This window comes from Mustela putorius, unplaced genomic scaffold (assembly GCF_011764305.1).
Source record: "Mustela putorius furo isolate JIRA1106 unplaced genomic scaffold, ASM1176430v1.1 tig00000129_pilon_pilon_pilon, whole genome shotgun sequence".
Taxonomy (NCBI): Eukaryota; Metazoa; Chordata; class Mammalia; order Carnivora; family Mustelidae; genus Mustela; species Mustela putorius.
This window is the reverse complement of record NW_025421290.1, coordinates 37,673,156-37,698,877: the sequence shown is the minus strand read 5'-3', so window position 1 is coordinate 37,698,877 and position 25,722 is coordinate 37,673,156. Positions and strand designations below refer to the sequence as shown.

The window sequence follows — 25,722 nt, the reverse complement described above, 5'->3', positions numbered from 1 at the left end:
TATTCTTGATTAATAAAAACAATCCTTTATCTGCCATACTGCCTCGTTCAATTCTTAATACTTCCTTGTTTCTAACATACGGATGTGAGTAAAATCGCTCTCAGAATGAGAAAAAGAGTTCCATAGGCTTGGCCTCTCTGTATCTCAGTCAATTATGTTGTTGTTGTCATGGTTTCAGTTATCAAAACACTGCTGCTGGGTATTTGGGCTGTATTTCTAGTCAGCCTTCAAAGTACACACCACTTTGGAGTACTGAGAAAGCCCTTTGGAAAGTTGAAGTTAGAGGCTCCCAGTGTTTACTGGATCTGAATTTATCCCTGACCTACTGATGCAGTGGCGATGACCAAATTTTGCCTACATTGAGTGGGTTGAGGAATTGGCAGTTTCTCAGCACTGTGAGGGTTACGCCTAATTTATATAAAATAGAACAAGTCCTTCATGGGTAGAGTTAGCCTTTAAGGATTGAAAATCTCAAAAAAAAAAAAAAAAAGAAAATCTCAGCAGTCAGCTCTATCTTGATGTAAATCAGTCAGGCCATTTTGTCCTTTTACAATATGTTTCCAAAGGAAGAGGTAACAAAGGCATTTCATTTAAAACTTTGTAAGACCCATACTGGAGGGCCTTTTTCTAAAACAGAAAGTCATACAAAACTACTCAAATAAAGGGTAAAACATCTATACAATCCCATTAATTAATCTTCAGCCATCGAAGTCACTGTGGCAAGAAAAGCAGAAAAAAATTGATTCTCTGTTGGTTTATGAAGTTAAATCAGGTGGTGGGTTATCAGTGACCAAGGTAGCATGGTCTGTGTTTAAGACCTTGTGTAGACTTAAGTCTACACTTAAAGCCTCACTATCGTGTGCTTAAAAACACACAGCAAACAAATACATAATTTTGTAGGAGTTTATAATAGTGTATTGTTATTTTGATGACATTCTCGGGTCTTGAATTGTATGATTGATAATTCAGGTATAGGAACAAAGCAAGAAATGGTTTCTCATATCAACATTATACAAATAAGAAAGACAGAGTATGTTCAGAAAATGACTCTATTTTAAAAGATTAATATTCACTTCCTCCTAGGGATCTTCAAGATCCTTACAATATAAACAAATAAAAGGAACGCGAACTTTTTTTGAAAAGTGGTGTATATTACCAGGCCTAACTGGAGGCTGAAAGTGACTGATGTGTACTAAAACAAGTGATACAGAGTTAGTGATCGAATATGCTGGAACCTGTTTATTACTGTTGTACATTAAGTGTTGATTGTCGGAAACTTCTTCTAGCATTGGCTTACTATGTTTGAGGGGGTATACGGATACTTCCATCGAGACTGGAAAATCCAGATACTTGCAGGAGTCAGACAAGGAAACACAGATTATGAAGTGAGCAAAGGTAAAAGAGAGGAGGCAGCAAGCAGTTTGTATTTTGACCAGCCTGAACCTTTTCTTTTCCCTTTCTGTGAATGACAGATCATTCACACATTTGTGACCTCAGCTGCATATGGACCTTTAGTAGTTCCTTGAGGTTTTTACTATATGGCACTTTGCTACTCTAGAGATGGTGGGGTTTACTCTGAGATTCGTAGAAGCAGTTTCCTAGGTTGTCATTACAACATATTCTCAAGATGGGATATAGGTCCTTTGTGATAATGCAGGACTATTTTTACCTATTCAAAGGCCATGAATCTGGGATATAACTTGGCTCCAGGAAAAAGATGCAGAAGGCCATTGAGAACCTCCCACAGATGTTTAAAAAAACAGAGGCCTCTGCCTTCAGCTCAGGTCATGATCCCAGGGTCGTGGGATCGAGCCCCACATTGGGTTCTCTGCTTATCAAGGGGCCTGCTTCCCCCTTTCTCTCTGCTTGCTGCTCTGCCTACTTGTGATCTCTCTCTCTCTCTCTCTCTCTCTCTCTGTGTGTCAAATAAATAAAAATCTTTAAAATTAAAAAATAAAAAAACAAAAACCCATGCATATTATGTTTACCGAAAGAGTTCTATGGGCCCTCATCAAACTCCTTGTACTTTCCATTTTGTGGATGTTCATAAAGTGCGTACAATTTCAATATCTGAAGTGACCTAGAACCATCTAGTTCCATCTCCTTCATTGTAGCAATGTTTAGGGAACTGTTCTGTGGCTTTCCTGGTAGGTCTCCTTATTTCGGACAGAGGGAATTAAAATGACGAGCGGCTCCTTTAGTGAATACACTTCAGTTATCTGGAAGTGGAGGGCAAACCGTGAAGGGCCAGATCATAAATATTTCACACTTTGTAGGATACCTATGATCTTCTTAGCATGTTCTTCTCTAAAAAGATAAACACTGTTTGTAGCAGGAAGCCATACAAGAACATGTTGCTCATCAGCTCGCCAGTTTTGAGCCCGTAAAGTCTGTAGTTTATTGACCTCTGATACAGAACTTGGCTGCCCAATAGAACTTTCTGTGTGTTGTGGCTACTGAGTACATGAAATGTGGTTAGTCTAACTGAGAAGAATCTTTTTAAATGTGCTTAATTTTAATTCACTTAAACTGAAATCATCATATATGCTTCCTGGCTACCATATCGGACAGCGCATCTCGAAAATTCGCTTTGGGTTGAAGAAAGCCTTATCGTGTTGAAATTTTTCAGACTGCTTTGTTTGTATTCCTGTGTAACCATCTACTAGTAGGGAGTTTTCAGCTTGTACTCTTCATTTTCCCCTTCTCCAGCTGACTCCATTTCCAGAATAAAATCTAGTGGAAAGATTTTTCCAGAACAGCTTCCTGTTCTGACCATACTCTCTCTCCTTGTTTCAGTGAGGCTGAGCTGGAGGAGGTGTTGACTTTTTATACCCAAAAAAACAAGTCTGCAAGCGTCTTCCTGGGGACCCACTCAAAAAGTTCTAAAAACAGCAACAGTTATTCTGATAGCGGGGCAAAGGGTGGTAAGTATGACAGTTTATTAATGAAAAATAAGAACAAGTGAAAAAATGAGACGTGCCAAAGAGAGCCGAGAATCCTGTGCCGCATGAGCACTAACAGGCTCCAAGATGGTGAACTTCTGCAGCGCAGGGGTTGGGGCTGAGGGGGCATTCCATTTTTGTCCTCAAAACAAGAGGAACATGGTCCTTTTAAAAAATTTGTTCATGAAATTAACAGCAGAGAACTTTCGAGACAAGTTAATAATAGCTAACATTTGAGCGCTCATATTACTATAACCTGCTGGATGTGATCTAATTTTTTTACTTTTAAAAACCATATGGAGTGGGTGGAATTACTCAGTTTCTTTTCAGATGAGAAAACAAAAGCTGAAAGTGACTGAGTAACTTGCCCAGGAGTTCCCTTCACGGTGCAGTGGGGTGGGAATTTGAACCTCCTTTGGCCCCACTCAAGGCTTATGCTCTTCATCTGTGCTCTTCTGCCTTTCCTAATGGTTATTTCCCATTCTTTTATTTAAGTTTTTTGCTTCCTCTGGCTTAGCTGCATTGGCATTTGGGGCAGAGGAATTATTTGTTGCATGGGACTATTCCATACCTGGTGGGATGTCTAATATCCTGAATCTCACATCCGAAATGCCTTTAGCTTTCTTCAGTCACTGTGAGAGCCCAGGATGTTCCCACGCATTAATTTCGTTTTTTTTTTTTTAATATTAACGCACACTTTTTAAAAAATTATATTAAAATCAGGCAATGGTCTGACAATAAAAAGTCTGCTTATGGAATACTGTTATGTTCAGCTTTACTTACAGGTTGTTAAATCCTTAGAACTAAGGTATCCCCCAGAAAAAGATTAATGGAAATATCGATTGCTTTTCAGACTTGATAGTTGCTACTTTAAAAGGTGGTTTTATATAAACGCTAAATTAAAAAAAAAAAAATCAACCCTTTAGAACACAATGAATTGCTTTTATTTCGGTATGCATCCACATCTCAGCATTTAGTGGTCCTGAACAGAAAAGTGGGAAAATGCAGCAATTTGCCAGGAAGTCAGGCCCGCCAGTTTCGGGGATCTGCTGTGCACACTTCTTAATCCCTGCTGAGGACCGTGAGAAGAGTTCCCTTTGGGGGAACTCGGTGACTGGGGATTTGGGATTAATGTGGACCGAACTCTCTAGCTCATGTCATCTGATTAAAAAAAAATAGCAGTGATGTTCTGTTATAAACAAAGCTCTGTGCCTTAAAGTAAGATTCATTTAAAATCTAGATGGGAAGCATAAGACATAGAGGAAATCTACACCAATTCTGTCGGTATACTAAGCACTAAATTCAAAGACAGAGACTCGTTCCCTGCTGTTAAGACTACCATAGTCCCATGTGGGAATAGTGAGGATAATTGGTCATTATTATTTATTAATATTATTTATTATTATTAAAACATGGAGTGAGGGGTTCCTGGGTGGCTCAGTGGCTTAAAGCCTCTGCCTTCGGCTCAGGTCATGATCCCAGGGTACTGGGATGGAGCCCCGCATCGGTCTCTCTGCTCAGCAGGGAGCCTGCTTCCTCCCTCTTCTCTGCCTGCCTTTCTGCCTACTTGTGATCTCTGTCTCTCTGTCAAATAAATCAATAAAATCTTAAAAAAAAAAAAGTGGAGTGAGTTTTCCCAAACAAATAGGGTAAAGGCCTATTTATATTGAGCTCACTGTATAATCGAATATTTCTAGAAGTCCCAGCCCAGCCCTCTTCTTTGAACTGTCCTAGCTTATCTAAATTCTGAAGTTAGTTGATTCATCTGTTTTTTTATTCCTTCTACGCATTTCTTCCGAGCACCTTTTGTGTGTCAGACATTGTTATGGATGCTGGGTATAAAGTGACCAGGGCTGTCGTGGTACCTTGACTCATAATGTTTATTGTCTAGAAGATAGAATTGGGTGCGTAAATATAGGAAGAAGGTTGGTGGAAGCTCTGAAAAGCTCCTCTAACAGTGTTGAGGAAAAGAGGCTGAGGAGTTCTTACAGTGAGGTTGGGGTAGAGAAAAGCTCGTTAACCTAAGGAGGTGAGGGCCTACATACTACACTACAGATAGTGATTTTTTCCCTGGGGAAGCCCTGTGGGGAAGCCCTGACAGCATCTGTTTGTACATATGGGTCCCTGGAAATTCTGGAGTTCATGTATTAAGGATGACCTCTACATAAGATGATCTAGACCTATCTAGACCTATCAAGAATAACTAGAAAGGCAGTAGGAAGGCCTCAATCTAGGAAACCACACTGTGACATCTGGTAGCATCTGGACTGATTTCAAACATGAGCAGACACGTGTGACAGTATTACCACGGCTGGTGGTGACACAGAAAATAATCCCTACGTCCTTATTCTTTCATTCTGAAAGATGGTGTGTAAATTGGCCTTTCTTGAGTTTTTATATGAACTCGCCCTGACACAAGATTTTGGAATATTTCTGCAAGGATGTGATTAGCCCTGGCTGTCCTGTTTCACCATTCTGTGGTAGGGAAAACAAACAAACAAAAAAAAACCCACTAGTTTATTAGAGTGGAATTTATTTTATTAGAGCGATTTTGTCTTGAATATACTGATCACCCTATCTTAAGTAAACTCACTCAGCTTGCTCTGGTAAAACTTAGACGTTCACTTGAAGATCCAGAGCTATTGTGGGTGCCTGGGTCGCTCAATCAGGGCGACTTGTGATCTCTGTCTCTCTGTCAAATAAATCAATAAAATCTTAAAAAAAAAAAAAGTGGAGTGAGTTTTGGCTCACTTGATTTTGGCTCCGTCGTGATCTCTGGGTGGTGAGATGGGGCCCCGTGCCATGCTCTGTACTGGGTGTGCAGCCTGCTTCAGATTCTCTCTTCCTCTCCCCCGCCCTTATCCCCCCACCACTCTCTCTCAAATAAGTAGGTAAATAAATAAAAAGACACAAAGTTATGGTAGTATTCAAGTATCGTGCCAACAAATATTGGGGCTGTTCTAGCTTGGCTATTGCACTACTCCGTACGACTTCTTTGCTCCATATGATTTCTTTGTTCCAGTGGGTACCACCGACAACCTTGGTTTCTTAGTTTCCCTAGTTTGAATTCCTGGTAGAAGCATCTGACTATCCTTACTCTTACTATTATTTTTTTTCTTTTCCAGGCATGTCCTAGCTTGTTGCCATCCATGGATGTCTGCCCTGGGTTTAAGAACTTTTCCCTGGTTCAGTTAGCTGGAATTGGGGTTGGGGATAGTTGGGAATCTTCTGACTGGTTGCCCACTCAGCAGGGCTGTGGATGTGGCCAGCCTTGGGAAAGTGTGGTGGGGTAGGCAGTGTTCCTGCGATCAATTAGGAGTTGTGTTATATTTTGGGAATAAAATTATATGTGGAGCGTTTGATTAGTAGGAGAACCTAAGCTCAGTATTTATCTTCTTTCAGATCACCCTGAGACGACGGAGGAAGTGAAAATAAAGCAGCCCAAACAGCAGCAGGCAACAGAAATTCACTCTGACAAATTATCTCGTGAGTGACTTCAAACCTTCCTAGATTTGCCGCTGTCTTATAAATCACTAAAAGGGGAGGAAAAAAGTCATCAGATAGTAAATGATTCTAAAGCTCAAGGCATTACCCCAACGAAGCTCCTTTTCTTTGTTCTTTTCTCTTGACTTAGAATTTCCTTCTGTTTACTGATAACCTGTTTTCCTTCTGAGGAATTTTTCATTTTCTTAATATTTAGAAATTCTGAGCTCTTTTTTTTTTTTTTCCTAGAAGGGTGAAAAGCAGAGGGAGAGGAATTAGCTGTCACCACCAGAAACTTTTGTCTTAATGTGCTTACATTTGTAAAATGCCTGCTCTGGTTGATGGAGGTAGCCTCAACGCCAGCTCTTAGAAATTCTAGGACTAAAAGTAAACTGTTTCTGTTGCCAGGTTGTCTTGGTGGGCATAATTCATTAAGTTCACGTTGCCCAGTCATTAAAGTCTCTATCTTTGATGATTTCTGTTTCATGCTATGATTATTTTGATGTTTAAGAATGTTTACTTCATGTTTTATAGAGATTATATGTCAGTTTTTCCTAAAATGATCTGTTTTGTTTTGTTTTATTTGTTTGTTTTTGTTTTAATAGGATTTACTACTTCAGCAGAAAAAGAGGCTAAATTAGTCTATACAAATTCTTCCTCTGCTTCTTTCTCTGGTCCTGCTGCTACTCTTCTGCAGAAAATTCCCAATACCCACTTGTCATCTATTATTACAACCTCTGACCTGTCAGCAGGGCCTGGCCACCATTCTTCTTTATCTCAGATTCCTCCAGCTATCCCCAGCATGTCTCACCAGTCAACAATTTTACTGAGCTCAGTCCCTGACAGTGCCTCTCCCTCCATACATCCTGGGACACAGAACGCACCAAGCCCTGCTGGCCTGCCACGCTGTCGATCAGGCAGTTACACCATTGGCCCCTTTTCCTCTTTCCAAAGTGCTGCACACATCTATAGCCAGAAACTGTCTCGTCCCTCTTCAGCAAAGGCAGGTGAGTGTGAGAAAATGAAAGGCAGCCTGTGATGTCAGCTCCTCCCCAGCCCCCGTTTGCCTTTTCTTTTGAAAGATAAAGGGACACATGCATTGTTCTAAGGAAGAGTCTTGCATTTGGTCCAGTAGGATTCATCCATTAATATAAAATGAATCAGGATTTCTTTGAGATGCTGGATAAAGAGATGAATGACAAGGAGCTTACAGTCTAGTCAGGAGATGTTTCCATCACAGACCTGCAAGTGTCTATATACATTCTTTCTGAGTAAATTGTTATTTTTCAGTGTATTTAAAGTCAAGTATGACCTGAATAAATAACTAAGGAACTCTTAAGGTATCTAACTTTAATTGAAGTAGGTAGACCCATATTATCAGTGAAGTTTTTCCCTCCATTTTTGATAATAGTTTTATTGAGATACAATCCAAATACTGTGAAATTCACCACTTTAAAATGTGCAATTCAATGGTTTTTAGTATATTCACATAGTTGTGCAACCAACACCACTCTCTCTTATTTTAGAACATTTTCTGTATCCCTGAAGAAACCCCATACCTTTTTGTAGTCAGTATCTGTTTTCTCCTTCCCCCAGCCCTGGCAACCACTAAACTACTTTCTATCTCTGTAGATTTGCCTACTCTGGACATTCTATGTAAGTGGAATTGTACAATTATGGTGTATTGTGAATGACTTATTTCACTTAGCACAACGTCTTCAAGGTTCATTCGTGTTGTAGCATGTATCAGTGCTTCATTCCTTTGTATGGCTGAATAGTTTTCCATTGGATGGATATACCATACTTTTGTTTATCCATTTATCACTTGAGGGATATATGGGTTGTTTTCACTTAAGTGCTATTATGAATACTGCTGCTATTAATGTTTGTGTATGAGTTTTTGTGTGGACCTATGCTCTCATTTCTCTTGGGTATATACATAGGAGTGGAATCACTGGGTCATATGGTAGCTTCATGCTTTTTTTTTAGTAACTTCCAAACTGTTTTCTTTCAAAGTGACTACATCATTTTGGTTCCAGCAATGCGTGAAGGTTCCAGTTCCTCCATATCCTTGCCAGCCAATCCTTACGATTGTTTTTCTGATTTTATCTATTCTAGTGGCTTGGAAGTAGTGTCTCATTTTTGTGGTTATCATTTCCATTTCCCTAATGACTAAGGATGTGGAACACTTTTCATGTGCTTTTTGGCCATCAGTATACCTTCTTTGGAAATATTTATTCAAATCCTTTGTCTGTTTTTAAATTGAGATACTTGGTGGGTTTTTGTGTTTTTTTTTTTTTTTTTATTGTTGAGTTATGTTCTTTATGTAGTCTGGATACAAGTCCCTTGTCAGATACATGATTTTGAAGTATTTTCTCCCCTTCTGTTGCTTATCATTTCATGTTTTTGAAGCACAAAAGCTTTTAATTTTGATGACATCCAATTTATCTGTTTTTCTTTATGCTTATGTTTTTGGTATCATATTTGAAAAATTATTGTCTAACCCATGGTAACAAAGATTCATATGCATGTTTTTTTCTAAGAATTTTATAGTTTGGGTTCTTTCATTTAGGACTTTTATCCATTTTGAATTTAACTTCTGTGTAGATGTGGCATAAGGGTCTAACTTCGTTCTTTTTCATGTGTATATTCAGTTGTCCCAGTGTCCCATTGTCTCAGTTCAACCATTTGTTGAAACAGTATTATCTCCCTATTGAATTGTTTTGGCATTCTTATCAAAAATCATTTAATCATGAATGTTTATTGTGGAGTCTCATTTCTGTTCCACTGATCGATATGTCTAGCCTTATGCCAGTACCACATTATCTTAATTGTTGTAGAATTATAGTAAGTTTTGAAGTCACCAAGAGTGATTCTTCCAATTTCATTCCTTTTTTCCATAGTGTTTAGAATATTCTGGATCCCTTGCATTTTCATATGAACTTTAGGATCAGCTTGTCAATTTCTGCAGAAATAGGTAGATGGGATTTCGATAGGATTGTGTTGAATCTGTAGATTAATTTGGCAAATACCTTACCATTGATAAAGTTTTTAAACAGTTTAGTAATATCCATGTTAAGATGAGTTACAGCTAAGCTGTTTTGTAAATAGTCAATTTATATTTCTTAGTACCTGATTTCAAATGAAATGAATATTATGCAGCTTGAATCAGATATTGAATGTCTAATAAGTCATAACTATGAATATGGGCATGTATGTGTGTACTAATTCTGAGTGATTATTCTTGTGACTTAATCTAAGATCAAGAGTATTAATAATCAATAATGTTCTGGTTTGAACTGTTTTCTCCCATTTGAGAGAGATTAAGTAAGATCATTGTCTCCAATACCTTGTATTAATCAAAATTTTCTTTAAAAAACCTTCCTTTTTCACATTTTTCCCAGAGAGGGATAGGGAACAGCTAGTTAGTTCAAAAATATTTTTAAATTTCTGTTGTGATTTATCCTTTGACCCAAGGATTGTTTATAAGTGTACTGTTTAATTTTCAGATAATTGGCATTCTCTACTTCTTGTAATTGTCTATTTCGCTTATTCCCATGGCAGTCAGAGAACACATCCTGAATGGCTTAAAAAGTAGTAGACAACAACATAATAAATGACAACGATAGCTTCCAAGTGATTTGGGTTAAATTTTCTGTGATTATTGAATAGTTTGAGAGTGAGAGTAGGATATGATTTAGCTTCACACATTTTAAAGATAAATACACAGTATAAAATTTCAAAGGTTCCCACCAAAAGAGTAAAAATATGGAAATTCTAAACCTTTTGGAAGAAGAAAAATGAATTGAGAAGGAAGCTTAGAAAAAACTTAGAAAAAAGGAGAAATGAAACTGAATAGCAAACCAAGTCCCAATGTCAAGAATCAAATAAATGTAAATGGGTTGAACTTGTTAGAAGAGTGTCAGGTTGAATTTTTTAGAAAATCCAGATGTGTGCTGTTTACCAAAGAGAGATACACCTAAAGAGAAGGAGTGGTTGAAAAATAAAAGGATAAAGAAAGAGGGGCACCTGGGTGGCTCACTGGATTAAGCCTTTGTCTTCAGCTCAGGTCAGGATCTAAGGGTCCTGGGATCAAGCCCTGAATGGGACACTCTGCTCAGTGGGAAGCCTGCTTCCCCCTCTCTCTCTGCCTGCTGTCCTGCCTACTTGTGATCTCTCTCCCTCTGTCTGTCAAATAAATAGATAAAATCTTTAAAAAAAAAGAAAAGAAAAGAAAAAAAATGGCTCGCTTATTAAAAAAAGGATAAAGAAAGAATGCCATGTAAATACCAACCAGAAGAAACATGGTATAACTATATTAACATATGCTTAAATAGACTTTGAGATAGAAAATTTTCTTACAGGTACAGACAGTAATTACATAAGACGAAAGGTAAAGGTTTAGTTCAGCAGAAAGATAAAGCAGTTCTAAGGGCACCTAATAAAAATAACTTCCAAATATAATATTTGTTCCAAAACAAAGATAGATACAAGTACATGAGTACATGTCTTAGTGGGAGATTTCTACATACTCCTGTCAGGTACTGATAGACTAAAGAGATTGTTTTAAATCAGCGAAGATAAAGAGGATTTAAACAAGTTGATCAGCTTTATCAATTTATCATACATAGAACGGTGTATCCAATAATTAGAGAAAACACCTTTGTAAGCACTCATAATATATTCATAAAACCAGTCATCCTACATCATTTAAGACAAATATCACAGAATTGGTATCATACAGGCACATTCTCTGTCACGCTACAGTTAAATTGAATGGCAATAACAACAAGTTATAGTGTATAACAAATCCTCATGAATTTCTGGATTAAAAAGAGTCAAACACTGGGTGTTGAATGGAGGTTTGAATCACTATTTTTATACCTGAAACTATCATTAAAATATATATTAACTAACTGGAATTTAAATTAAAACCTGAAAAATAAAAACATAAAAAGCATCAAGGAAGAAATCATAATGGAAATAAATGTAAAAGTATTAGAACTGAATGATAATGAGAAAACTGTGCATCTGAGTGTATGGAGTGCTATGAAAGGCAGTATGAGGAGGGAAATTGACTGCCTTAAAAACTTTATTTGTAAGTAAAAGAGGCTGAAGATTAATTTCTAAGTATTTAATTTCAGACATTATAAAAACAAAACATCATAAATCTAAATGAAGAAAAAGAAATAATAAAGATAGGGCAAAAAAAAATCAGAGAATTCAGAAATAAAGTACACTAGAGAATATCGAAGCCGGGAGTTCTTTGAAAACCCTAATAAGATGGACAAACCTCTGGTAAGACTGATCAAGAAAAGAGAGCAGACCTGGAGAAATAGTACAAGGGTTGGAAAAGCTGTAGAACATGCAAATATTGTGTAGGTGACAAAAGAATTCTTAACTGTTTTATTCCAATAAAACTGAAAACTTATAAAACAGACAAATAGAAAAGTATAACGTACATAAAATTGACTCAAGAAGATGAAAGCCTCAACAGTCCTGTAAATATTAAGATAATTGAAACAGTAGTTAAAAATCTCACAGAATTTGAGGCCCAGATAATTTTATAAGGAAGTTCTAACTGTCTTTCGAGGGGCAGATAATTCCAATCTTAAACTCTTCTCGAGAATGGGAAGAGAAACAGTATTTATCTCTTTTTGAATGCCTAGTTTTATCTTAATAACAAAACCAGTTGAGTATAGTATTGGGGAAATTACAGACCAGCTACATTTATGCACACAAATGCAAAAATTCTAATTAATATATATATCAATATATAAGCCAACTAAATCTAGCAACATATGAAAGAGATAGGACACTGTAAACAACTTTATCCAAGGAACACAGGAGGGGCTTAACATTAGAAAATGTATAACTGACATTTGTCACATCAGCAAACGAAAGGAGAAGAACCATATTCATCTTCGTAGGTGCAGAAAAGAATTTGATAAAATTCCACACTCATTCATGATAAAGCTCTCAGCATACTAGGAAGAGAAGGGAGCCCTCTTAAGCTGAAAAAAGCTATCTGCCAAAATCCTACAAGAGGTATCAGTATAAGTTGGTAAATGTTGAAAGAATTAACATTAAGAGCCATAAAAAGATGCCCACTAATATTGCTTCTATTTAATGTTTTACCAGAACCAGCATAGTAAGACCAAAGAAATTAAAAGCATAAGGATCAAAAAAGAGGAAATAAAATTTGCTTATTTGCAGAAAATACATTGTCTGCATAGAAAACTGAAAGCAATCTGCAGATACATTTTAGAAGTAATTATCTTAGCAGTATAGATGGCCACGAGATCAATATTAAAAATCAGTAGCTATTTCTGTATATTATATTAGCAACAAGTTATATTAGCAACAAGTTATATTAGCAACTGTATAGTATATTAGCAACAAAGATTTAGAAAGCAATTTTTTTGTAGTGTGGTTAAATTTATATAAAATTTACCATTTTAACTACTTCTAAGTTTTTTAATATTTCTTTTTTAAGTATACTTAATTTTTTTTGTTATGTTTATAAGTTTACAGTTCAGTGGCATTAAGTACATTCACATTGTTGTGTAAGAGTCACCACCAAGGAAACAATAAATTTAGGAATATAATTTAGGGATAAATTTAGGAATGGAAGGAAATTTTATATGGCTTTTTGAGGGACATTAGAGAAAACCTAAATAAAATAGATTAAATAGCCTAATGTGCATGGATGGAAAGAGACAGTGTCCTGTTTCAGTTCTCATCAGATTGATTCCTAGATTCAATACAATTCCAACCAGAACCTCAACAGGTCTGTTGTTACACTTGATAAGCTTATTCTAAATGTCCAATAGTGAGAACCTATGAAAGAACAAAAATAAGGTGGAGGAACACCTTATTATGACTTACGTAAAGATGTGATAACTAATGGGCCACCTGGGTGGCTCATATGGTTAAGCATCTACCTTCAGCTCAGGTCATAATCTCCAGGTCCCGTGATGGAGCCGCACATCTGGCTCCCAGCTCAGTAGGGAGTCTGCTTCTCCCTCTCCTTCTGCCTCTCCCCCTGCTTGTGGTCTTTCTCTCTCTGTGTCTGTATCTGTTTCAAATGAATAAATGAAAAAGAAAAAAACAAAAAAGATATGATAACTAAGAGAGTGTAGTTATAGACAAATGGACCAATAGAAAAGAGCAGGAAGTTAGAGACACACAGATACATATCCTGTGTTTGATACCTATCCAAGATGGCATTGTGTATAATGGAAAAGGAGGGGTTTCTCAATGCATGGTACTGGGATGATTAGTTAATAACACAGAGGAAAAAATGAAATCAGGTCACTGACTTACACTATGTATAAAATTAACTTTAGATGCAAAACTTAAAACTTCTGTAATAAAATAGGAGCACCTGGTTGGCTCAGTCGGTTAAGCATCTGACTCTTGATTTAGGCTCAGGTCGTGTTCTCAGGGTCATGAGATTGAGCCCTGTATCGGGCTACGAGTTCAGCAGAGAGTCTCTGGGAGATTCTCTCCCTCCCCAACTCCCCGCACTTAGGCGCCTGCGTACATGCATGCACTCACTCTCCTTCTCTCTAAAATAAATAAATCTTTAATAAAAACTTCTAGGATAAAGTAAGATTATCTTTAAGATTACAGGGTATGAAGCAAGTGAAAACATAAGCAAAACTTCCATAAATCAGTAAGAAAAAGATAACCCAATAGAAAAATGATCAGTGGTATCAGAAAAGAGATAACACACGCTTAGCATCATGATCAATCTGTGAATGTAAAAGGAGACTACAAGGAGATTTTTACCCCCTTAGAAGTGGGAAGAATTAAGATACTTGACAACACTAAGTGTTGGAAGGGATGTGGATCAGCAGGAACTCTCATATTTTGCTTATGGGAGTGTAAAAAAATGCCACTTTGGTATTATCACATAAATTTACAGATTTATGTACTCTGTGATTCAACAGTCCCATTCTTCGGCACTTCGGCACCCATACAAGAGACGTTCTTTCACACACTCACCGTGAGATGTATTTAAGAGTGTTCACCGCTACACTGTTTATAATACCAACACGCCCACGGATGGGGGAAGAGAAGAATAAGTGGTAGTGTACTTGCAAAATGGAACACCAAACCCCAGGTTAATTAATGCATTTTAAGCTATGCTTCGCAAGGATGAATCTTGAAAGTATGTTATTGAATGACAAGAGCGTATCTCAGGAAATTGCTACAATAAGATACCGCTTTTGTAGAGCTTAACACCAAGCAAAATTATCTAGTATTTTGTTTATGCATACACACACATGCATACAAATACATTACTGAAGGTATTTTTTAAAAGGAAGGGAATGAATGATAGGCGGTAAGGGATGTCTCAAGAGAATCACACAGTTGATGTATATTCAATGGTAATATGGTTTTTGAGTTGAGTAGTAAGTTCGAAGGTTCATTATAGTATTCTCTATAACTTACACATCTGTTATGGAATTTTCTATGTATCACACAATAAAGTAAACATGAAACCGTTAACAGATTTCTATAAAGCAGTGTCACCAAATTGTATATACCAATGATCACAGTTATATAAGCATTAAGCCAGAAAGAAAACATGTTACAGTGTTTACTAGGTTAAATTTTTTTTTCCAGTGAGATATGTGACTTTCATCATAGAAAAAATATGAACCTTGATTTTATATTAAATTTCTTTTTGCCAGAATTTCAGTGCTCAAAAATAATAGAACTCTGATACTGTAGTTAGAAGAAGAGCATTTAAGTCTGAAAGGAAAATGAGTCATTTCATCAATAGCAGATTATTGGTGCTTTTCTAATTACACTGTTTTGCTTTCATCTGTTGTCCCTTTTGAGCTTGGTAAGAAGGTGGGTTATTTGACCGTGGATGACATAGACTACTGACTAGTATAGTCCCATTACAAGAAATATTAAGAATTATTCTGAGTTTTAAAACTACGCTTTTTTATTCATCAAAATTAGTGAATTCTAGGAGTGGTTGTTTCCCACTGCATATGATGAAATTTGGTGTGCATGAAGCTTTCCCGGTAAACGAAAACATGTTGATAAATGCTTGTGACAAGTTGTCAGAGATCCCTGGGCTTCTGTAAAGTATCTATTGGCTGAGATTTCTCTGTCCTCACCCTAAGTTTTTCAGGACTTATTTCCTAAGAGGATAAAAACTTTTCTCTCTCTCTCTCTCTCTTTTTTTTTTAGCAGGCTCATGCCATCCAAACAAGCCGCACTCGGGAATGGCCAAAACACAAAGAGAGGGAGAAGATGGGTCTCTGTACAGCAGACGGTATAACCCAAGCATGGTCACAGCCGAGCTGCAGCGGCTGGCTGAGAAGCAGGCAGCCCGCCAGTATTCCCCGTCCACCCACATCAGCCTCCTCACCCAGCAGGTACGGACGGTTGGGGAGCCAAAGAGTTCTTTGGTTCCAAGGATTGCATTAAGGACAGGGGACTCTGTCTTTCCCTGCCTTTGCTCACTTCCTGTATGCTGATGCTTGTTGAAGGAGTATTAGTTGGGGTGAGCTAAAGAAAGAGTGTTCCTCTTCATCTTTAAAGAAAATGAGCTTCTATTACAGGTATTCCAAAGTTAAGTCTGCTCCTAACTCTGATGTACTCATTTCATGGATAAACTGACTTGAATGTTCAGCTGTCAAAGAGACTTTTAAAGGATCTTTAAAAATAACCTCTTTCTTTGGTAAAATTTTCCAGTGAATTCTCATCTTAGAAATCTTTTTACCAGAATGCCAGAACATTACCTTTTCCTTTCCTTTTTTTTTTTAAACTATACCACCTTTCATCTCTTGCTCTTAGGATGTTTTATGGCTACTGACTGGTAAAATATTTCAGTCCACCTTTAGTCAGCACATGTCATTCTCCCCATTTTATAGATGGGGGAAACTGAGGCTGAAAGAAGTGATACCGTCAGGGTCATTCAGGAAGCTGGCTGGATGGAAATAGATACCACATTGTTGACCTTAAGTATAGATGCAATAACAAGCCTACAACACAATGAAGTTAGATGAAACTTCTACAAGAACTTTGGGATTGTTTTTGCCTTCCTTGCTGATCGTCCTCATGGTATTTAACCAGAAACCATATCTTTTCCCTTTCCTTAATGCAAAATGGCATCAAAGTCCTCCTAAGAAATTACTATAATTCAACTCCACAGTTACATTTTGCTCTATCTCTGCCACAGAGTCTTAATTAGTGGCAACTCTGTAATGGTAATCAAGTCTAGGAAAAAGTGAAGCTGAAAATGACTACGAGCATATGTTAAAAGTAGGCAACACACTGCTCCCTGGTGGTACCCTGCTTCTCAGTACGAAATGTAGAACCAAAATTAAAGGTAAGCTTAAACTTTACTTCAGCCTCATCCCAATGTGTGAGGCTGTAATGAAAATTCTTTTTCAAATCCCTAATCATTTGAAGGGAGTAGATGAGGAGACCTGATTTGAAATAGGAAGCAAAGAATCTTATGAGAGCAGTTTTGAGACTTGAGAGGGTGGGCGAGATAGATTTTACAGATAGAGTGATAGGAGGAAGGTACTAGAATGTTACGACGATGGTAGAAGAAGAAGGAATTTTGAAATGTGAAGTGGGTGTGTGGAAGGGAGAGAGCCAGTGGTCTGCTACTTGTTTTTCGCTGGGTCACTGACAAGAGTCTATGTTCCCAGTTTATAAATGAGCAGCTAGAAGCACCAAGACATTAGGAAATTTTCTTTGCAGTCATAGTAAAAAACATAGCCAATATTAGTGTTTACATTTTTTCAGCTTCTGTCATTTGGTAAGCTGCAAAGCTTGCAAAATGACAAGATTCTGATCCTCTGGGACACTAGGGAGATTGTATTCTAATTCAAAGTCATTTCCTTCAGTCCATCTTTCTTGTCGAAGAAGAGCTTCAGAGCCAGAGAATTGAAAAGTCCATCAGACTCCTGTACGTAGGAATCTGAACTTACCATTAGATGTCAGTCTTAACTTTTAGAGTCTGGTAAGAGGGTGGTTGGTGCTCCAGACAGTACTGAGGGAGGGGCTGGAGACTGGAATAAGCAGGGTTGGGTGGGGGAAAGCGAGCTAGACCAGCCATCTGTAGATCTGTCTTCCACCACCACGGACCAGCTGTGGGACCAGCTGTGATCTCGGACAGTTCACTCAACTTCCAACCTAAGGCTCTGCTCTTGTTGGAGTAGCCTCCTGAGGATAGTATGCAAAAACTACTTTGTGAAGTCTAAATATCAGATATTTGGAAAATATTGGTATTTCCGCCATAAAAGGCTTTCAATAATAAGTTATTTCTAATTTGATTCAAAAAAGTCGTTTTTAGATAAAATATAGTGTTACCCAAATGAACTTGGTTATTGAAAAGCTCAATTACATGTTATCTGGGTGCTACCCCTCAGAGCAAGTAATTCCTTAATTTGGAATTTGGAAAATTCTTTTATCCTTCTTCTAGCAAATAATAACCTGTTACAATGGCTTTATAGGGGCTCTGGCCCATGTGTTTACTAGTGGGGGTGCAGACCCAAAGTGGGGGCTGCTCTGCCTTCTCTCTCAGCTTGGGCGGTGAAACCTTCATGGCAGATTCATCAGAAGCAGCTTTGTGTTCAGTAATTACTTCGAATGCATTTTTACTCCCTCGTACCTGCGAGTATTTCCTTATTTCCAGTTCCTATTTCATGTTTGTGTTTTCTTTCCTTCCTCCTTCCTCCTTTCCGATGCCTTTTTCCCTTCCTTCCTTTCAAATCCAGTAGGGTTCCTGTTTTCTTCCCCTGCTTCCTTTTTTTTTTTTGATAAGATCATTCTGGTTAAATTTATTCATTCTATTGTTTTAATGTTTTCTAATTGGTTGTTTTGTTTTGTCTTGACTAATTCCCTTCCTTCTGCTTTTGCTAGCTTTTGTTTTCTCCCAGTCTCTTAAGTGGGATACTTACTTTCAGTCACTCTTGTCAGTCACTGTATTTAAAGCTATGAATTTCCCTCCGAGTATCACTTTCATCATATCCCATGAACTCTGATGCATCTTTACATTGCTTTTCTGGGTAAGGTGTTATGAAACCTACCACTACATAAGGAACACGAATTTTTAATTACTTGTGTTTTGGAAGATAAGTATAAAAAATTGAAATCCTTGGGTCCGTTTTTGAAAAATCATTTTCTTTTGTCTGTAATTTCAGCTGCTTACCTCATTAAACCTTTTAGTGGCATTGTTCATAAAACTTTTAATTCAAGTGTGGTTTTTTAATTTATTCATTCAAAAACATTTTATTAAGCTCTTAGGAATGTTCCAGGCTTTGGTACTAAGCCATGGGGATGATATAAGACATAGTCCTTGGCATGAAATAACTCAAAATCTGGTAAGGGTGACAGCCACATAAACACATCAGAGTGCTAGCATGGAATATGCACGGAAGAGATATTTCTAGGGAATAGCAGAAGTATCAAAGGGCACGCTACCTATCCCAGCCTGTGTATGGGAGTGAGAAGGCCAGAGTAGCCTTCTTGGAAGAGATTATATCGAAACTGAATCTTGAAGGTAGGCAAGTGGGTGGCAGGAGAAGGGTGAGGGCAGGTTCCAGAATAAAAGCTAGCCTGTATGTGTCTAGAGAAACAGTAGGCTGATCAGTGGTATTGGAGGGTAGGGAGTCAGCAGAGAGCAGCTAGGATGGAAGCTGGAAGAGAACACAAAAGCTGATTTAGGGAAAGCTTTCTCTGTGAAGGAACTCAGCTTCATCTCATAGATGACGGGGATGGAGGAAGGGGGCCCAGAGACAAGGTTGGCTTTGCCTGTTAGCTTGATCATTCAGGTAGCTGGAGAGGAGGGTGGGTTGGAGGGTGAGGCAGCGTCACCACGTTTCCTTCCCGCTCACTGGCGAAGATGCTGAGGAGCAGTGAGCTAGCCAGAAGTAAAGACGCAAAGTACCCTGACAGCCCCAAAATTTTATAATAAAACTTGGAGGTACCCAGAATTTACATGAGAGGCTACATTGTTATGGATTTTCGTGGCCAAGAACAGAGCCTTATTTAGCTTGTGATTACTTTCACTACTTCTGTTATGATGTAACTCTCTTTATAGCCTACAGCACAGGGGAACATCAAACGTTCCTTGCCCCACGAAGTAGCCACAACAGCCACTTCAGAAATGTTTGTGCTGGCCTGCATGCGCCTGAAATAGTGCTCAGAAGACATACGTGTTCAGCAAGTACCCTACAGACCCGAGCAGACAGCAGGCCAAATTTAGTTCTTCCCCTTGGCACATGAGAGGCGGTCTGACCTTTGGGGCTGGGGTTCTTGGGAAGTGAGTGTGTCCATCTCTGAAAGCAGGGTGTTCTAGAAGCATCTTTCTCCTGTGGTAGGGAGCGCTGTGGTCGCTGACAGGAGTAGAGCTTCGGTCTCCCTATCTCTGCCTCACTCAGTGCTGGGAGAGGTGTGCGCTCCCACTGCCGCACTCTGCCCAGACGGCGCCCTCTGTGGTCGCCGCCGTGAGTGAGCAGAAGAATGTGGCGAAGGAGCCCAGCTCTGTGGTGAGGAGTGGGAGGCAGGCACTCGGAGGGAGCACCGGCCCTCGCTGTGCGGGCGAGTGTGAGGTTTCAGGACCCGGCTATCATTAGGAGCAGCTCCAGCTCTTCCAGCCTGGGAGTTTAATCAAAGGAATAACAGCAGACCACCCAGGCGAGGGCTCCAAGGCGAACGAATGTGCTGCGTCAGTCTCTGTTCCTCAGCCAGCCAGTGCCCGGGATGTGGCCAGGCCTCCTGGAAATGTGCTGACAGATACATAAGAGGGAGGAGACACTTTCTGCTTCTCACATTTTTCATGTAGATGGAGAGTGGGAAAGAAAACCATTCAATTTCTCTCATTTTTTGCTCCTCACCGTGGTAATTTTCTAGAGCAGTTCTAGAGAAGGGTATATGCTGAGGTGGAGAATGTTTGGTTTCCGCCAGCTACTCATTTCTCTCACGCATTCACGTATGAACGAATTTCTCAATCATTTTTTCTGCTTCAGAAGCTGCCGAGGTGGACCTTGAGTGAATCTTACTTTCAGAATTTCCAATTTGAAGGTGAAATTGGCAGAGAGGGAGCTGAATTTCCGAAATGATGATGCATGTTCTCCAGACCTGAGGCAGATGGCCCCCGGTTTATCACAGGCTTGGGTGTTTGGGAACGCTCCTCCTGCCTCTTCAGCATGCCCGGACGCATTTGAGCTGCTCTGTGTTTATGTTCTGATTTGGTGGTGGTTTTCCAAGTCTAGCTTCTTTGGTCCTATGTTCTTCCCGGGTAGAAATAGTGACACTGACACTTCTTTATATCATATATATTACTTTTTCCCATTTCTAGAAACAGAAAAGAATAAATGGAAAAAACAGGAGCTCTTGAGTCAATGAGACTTTGGAGAAGTTACTTAACCTCCTTGTGCCTTGATTTCCTTCTCTGTAAAATGGGGTAGTTTTAATATCGAAACTAATTCTCCTACTGGATCCCTGGATCAGCTGGAGTGATTCTGTCTAATTCGCTAGCTCTTCTCTCTCTCTCCAGGCTTTCAGCCCCCAGTGTTCCTTAGTTTCTTAGCCTACTCCATGGTCTCTTGTTCTAAAATAACCTTTCTTTCACCCTGCCACCCCTTCAAGTTCTTGTCTTCCCTGTACTGCCAAATGTTAAAGTAGCATGCCCTTCCTGCTCCAGTGCCCCTGCCCCTGTCCCCTCCACAGTTACCCTTGCAGTCTGGCCTTATCTCTTACCATGTTGTCCAGCTCTCCCTCAGAGGTTGCCAGTGACCTTGGAATTGCCAACTTCGGTCACCTGTTTTTAATCCTCCTCCTGCCTCAGTATTCGGCCCTATTATTAACCACCTCCTACCTGAAAACTTTTCTTAGCTTCTCCAGCCCTTTAGCGATTCCCGTGGGAGCTCATCCTCCTCTTTCCCCTGAAGGCTAGATTCCATTTGCAACATTTTTTAAAAGCCACTGGCATAGAGACTCGAATGTGTAAAACCAGCAATGGTAGGCTCCCCCAGTTAAAGACAGTGGGATGATGCCTGGGCATCTGCTTCTTCCCGTTCTTTGGAGCTCTCCCCCAGCGTACCTCTGAAGTCAGGGCACAGCACAGCGGTTTTTTTCAACACACAGTTTCCCCTTGGGTACATGTTCTCCTCCCATAGCTTCATCTGGCACTGTTCTGTGGATTTCTTCCATGCAGGCATCTTTAGTGTGAACCTCTTTGCTGAGTGCCAAGCCCAGACTTCCAGCTGTCAGACATCACCCCCTAACTATATTATCAGCATCCAAAATACGCAGTGCATTTTTAAATTTTTTTATATAAACCAAATTTTATTTACTTATTTATTTTATTATATTAAATTAGCCACTGTATAGTACACAGTTTTTGATGTAGTACTCAGTGATTCATTAGTTAAGTATAACACCCAGTATTCATCACAACACGTGCAATGTATTTTTTAAATTTTTTTATTAACATATAATGTGTTATTTGCCCCAGGGGTACAGGTCTGTGAATCATCAGGCTTACTTACTTCACAGCACTCACCATTGCACATACCCTCCCCAGTGTCCATAACCCAGCCACCCTCTCCCTACCCCCGCACCCCCCAGCAACCCTCAGTTTGTTTCGTGAGATTGAGAGTCTCTTATGGTTTGTCTCCCTCCCGATCCCATCTCGTTTCATTTTTTCCCTCCCTACCCCCTGCAGCCCCCCACCCAGCCTCTCAAATTCCTCATATCAGTGAGATCATATGATAATTGTCTTTCTCTGATTGACTTACTTCGCTCAGCATAATACCCTCTAGTTCCATCCATGTCATTGCAAATGGCAAGATTTTATTTGTTTTGATAGCTGCATGGTATTCCTTTGTATATGTATACCGTATCTTCTTTATCCATTCATCTGTCGGTGGACATCTGGGCTCTTTCCATAGTTCGGCTCTTATGGACATTGCTGCTATAAACATTGGAGTGCACGTGCCCCTTTGGATCACTACATTTGTATCTTTAGGGTAAATACCCAGTGGTGCTATTGCTGGGTCATAGGGTAGCTCTGTTTTCAACTTTTTGAGGAAGCTCCATGCTGTTTTCCAGAGTGGCTGCCACCAGCTTGCATTCCCACCAACAGTGTAGAAGGGTTCCCCTTTATCCTCATCCTCGCCAACATCTGTCATTTCCTGACTTGTTAATTTTACCTATTCTGACTGGTGTGAGGTGGTATCTCATGTGGTTTTGGTTTGTATTTCCCTGATCATGCACCGCATTTTAAACATATTTTGAAAATATTCTCAAAAAAACATTCAAGAGAGGGTGCCTGGGTGGTTCAGTTGTTAGGCATCTGCCTTCAGCTTGGATCGTGATTCCAGGGTCCTAGGATCGAGTCCTGCTTTGGGCTCCCTGCTCAGCGGGAAGCCTGCTTCTCCCTTTCCCACTCCCCCTGCTTGTGTCCCCTCTCTCACTGTCTCTCTGTCAAATAAATAAATACAATCTTTTTTAAAAAAAATGTTGAAGACATCTAAAACCTATTTGTTCATCTCCCTTTTCTCTCTCAGTATTGGTAACACGGCAGTCCTCCTCGGGACTTAGGTATGGTGCATTTGACTTATCACTGTCTCTGTTTGCTTCTTCATTCTCTCTGCATCCAGGCATTTGCCAAGTCTGGTTGATGTTGACTCCATAATGTCTCAAATCTATCTTCCCTGTTTCATTTTCACACCGACTGTCCTGCTTAAGGCCTTCATGATCTCACCTGGACAGCTGCAGTTACCTCCGAAACGGTCTCCTGTCCACCGTAGTCTTTGCTGTAAAGGAATCTTTTTGAATCACAAGTCTGGTGATAAGACCTCCTTTGCTCAAGAATCCCAAGGGGGCTTTCTGTTACACACAATGTGAAGCCTGAGCTATTAAATGTTATTCAAAGCCTTTATTTAGAATCTGGCTCCTGGCTACTTCTCCAGTCTGTCCTCTCCCATCACGTGTGTTTTTGTGCAACTCACTCAGAATTTGTTCGTTTCCACGCCTTAGTTTTTGCTACCTTCTCGTGGGAAATGTTCCCCTGTCACCATGTCTGACTTTATGCATCCATCCAGGCTCAACATAGATGCTGTTTGGTTCACAACCGTCTTGGGAGCTTTCCTGGTATAATCTGAAATCTGGCCTCTGTACTCAGAAAGTAGGCAGACACCAGGGAAAGAGGCAGGCCACTCAGTGTTCGTAGGTGGCAGTTCCGGTGCCAGCAAAGGGAACTTACATACGAGGCTTGTCTTGGGCAGCAGCAAGATGAATGGATCCCCACGCCTGCTGCCAAATCTTAGAAGTTTGTAAAGAGGCCCTAACTGGGGCGCCTGGGTAGCTCAGTGGGTTAAAGCCTCTGCCTTCTGCTCAGGTCATGATCCCAGGGTCCTGGGATCGAGCCCCGCATTGGACTCTCTGCTCAGCGGGGAGCCTGCTTCCCCGCCCCCCTCTGCCTGCCTCTCTGCCTGCTTGTGATCTCTGTCTGTCAAATAAATAAAATCTTTAAAAAAAAAAAAAATTAAAAAAAGAGGCCCTAACTGGGCTCAGTCATGTGTACTGTGCATGTGTTTTCAACACATCACCATCTCAAAGCCGTGTCCTTAGAGAGGCATCTGGGAGCAGGAAAGGCAAGTGGCTCCCACATTCCAAGGATGGAAGGAGGGGCTGAGGAGCTTCTCCGTGCCCTGGGCCAGCTCGTGGGTCCGTCGGCAGCCGTGTCTTTCTCAAGGCACACTCCCCAGCAGGTGCTCCTTCGCTTGGATGCATGTCACTTCATGCCTCACTCTGTGTCTGGAGAGCCGTCTCCTGCCTCGGAAAGCTTTGGGGGCAGTGTCCTACACCGCCTCAGACCCTGACTCGTGGGTAATACTCAGTAAATGTGCTCATTCTACCGGACTGTAAGTGACTTGGTTGAGGATGGGGACCCATTTTTTACCACTTTTTTTCAGCGTCGGTATAGGGCATGCCCTGAATACGTTTGTGAGTAAAAAAATGAATGAAGAACCCGCTGCTGCCCCAGCCAGAAGTCATCTTTCCATGCTCCCTGCTCCTATAGCCCCTCATTAGTTTCTCTGTGTAGTAAACCTGTCGTAGTGATTTTGCATCTCTTTCCCTTTGAGTTAGATCTGTGTGATGACACTTCCTTCTAATCTGTCACCTAGCACAGCACCCCTGCACTAGGCAGAAACTTGTCACAGCCTTGCTAAGTTGGAAAGAATTTCTCTTCTTCATTTTGTTGGTTTTTATATCCTTTTTTAAAACTCTTCTTCGGGGGCGCCTGGGTGGCTCAGTGGGTTAAACCTCTGCCTTCAGCTCAGGTCATGATCTCAGGGTCCTGAGATCGAGCCCCGCATCAGGCTCTCTGCTCAGCGGGGAACGGGCTTCCTCCTCTCTCTCTGCCCAGCACTCTGCCTACTTGTGATCTCTCTCTCTCTCTGTCAAATAAATAAATAAAAGCTTAAAAAAAAAAAAAAGTAAAACTCTTCTTCATCCTTGTTTTCTCATTGATAGTTCCACACCTGCCCTTCATCATAAAACAGCCAACGTTAACAGAATGTCTGCTCTGCACCGGGCACTATGCTAGGCTCTTTATGGCCATGATTTCTTTAGTCCTGGGATGTAAATACTTATTTATAACAGGTAAAGCTGGAAGGATAAGTGACAATTCTAAGGTCACACAAATGGCAAGTGACTGAACTTATGATTCAAACCCAAGTCTGCCTGGCGCCATGCTCTTCCCCTCAGAGTTTTCCCGCCGCCTCCTGTGGGAATCAGAGCTCTAACCTCTCATCAGCTGCACATGGCAGCAGAGTGCCAGCCAAGATGGTGCTTGAGCCTGCAAGAGAGAGCCGAGGACTTGAACTTGCTGTTTTCATGATTAGAAGTGCTTCTCACTCCAAACAGGTTGAGAGGTGTGTGGCTTTGTCTAGATTATCAGTTATTTGTTGAGAGAACAAGTATTTGCTGAGTGAACTCTGCATCAGATTATTTTATGGTGAAAGCCATTGATCCTTTGAGCAGGCAAAACTCAGCCTTCTTAATCTGCAGAGATGTAGAAAGAGTGGATCGATTTACTGTGGTGGTGGCAGTTCTCATCGACTCCTAAAAACCAAATGTATACATTAGAAACACTCTCAAGCAATTTGGCTGTTTTGTGAGGTTTCCCAAGAATGTCTCAAATCCTCATCCGGAACTCTTTTCTGGATTTTGGAGCCCTGAATGTTGATATGCATATCTGTGTCATGTAAATGACAATGTTCAACAGAAAGGGGATACATGACAA

At 40.0% G+C, this 25,722-nt stretch overlaps 1 protein-coding gene across 21 annotated transcripts in view; it reads left to right on the top strand.

The window, feature by feature from the left end:
- Window positions 1-25,722, top strand: part of TTLL5 (tubulin tyrosine ligase like 5) — a 284,568-nt gene that overhangs the window by 107,714 nt on the left and 151,132 nt on the right. For 14 of the 21 annotated variants that reach the window (XR_006604351.1, XR_006604357.1, XR_006604352.1 and 11 more), the window contains 5 exons: window positions 2,797-2,924; window positions 6,345-6,428; window positions 7,031-7,432; window positions 8,058-8,081; window positions 15,639-15,826. Coding sequence is in view for 16 of the 21 variants with exons in the window: in XM_013058395.2 (XP_012913849.2) it covers window positions 2,797-2,924; window positions 6,345-6,428; window positions 7,031-7,432; window positions 8,058-8,081; window positions 15,639-15,826 (826 nt within the window). In the remaining 5 variants the exon portion in view is untranslated. The remainder of the gene's footprint in view (window positions 1-2,796; window positions 2,925-6,344; window positions 6,429-7,030; window positions 7,433-8,057; window positions 8,082-15,638; window positions 15,827-25,722) is intronic. The other 7 variants (XM_013058385.2, XM_013058365.2, XM_004739219.3 and 4 more) reach the window with 4 other exon arrangements.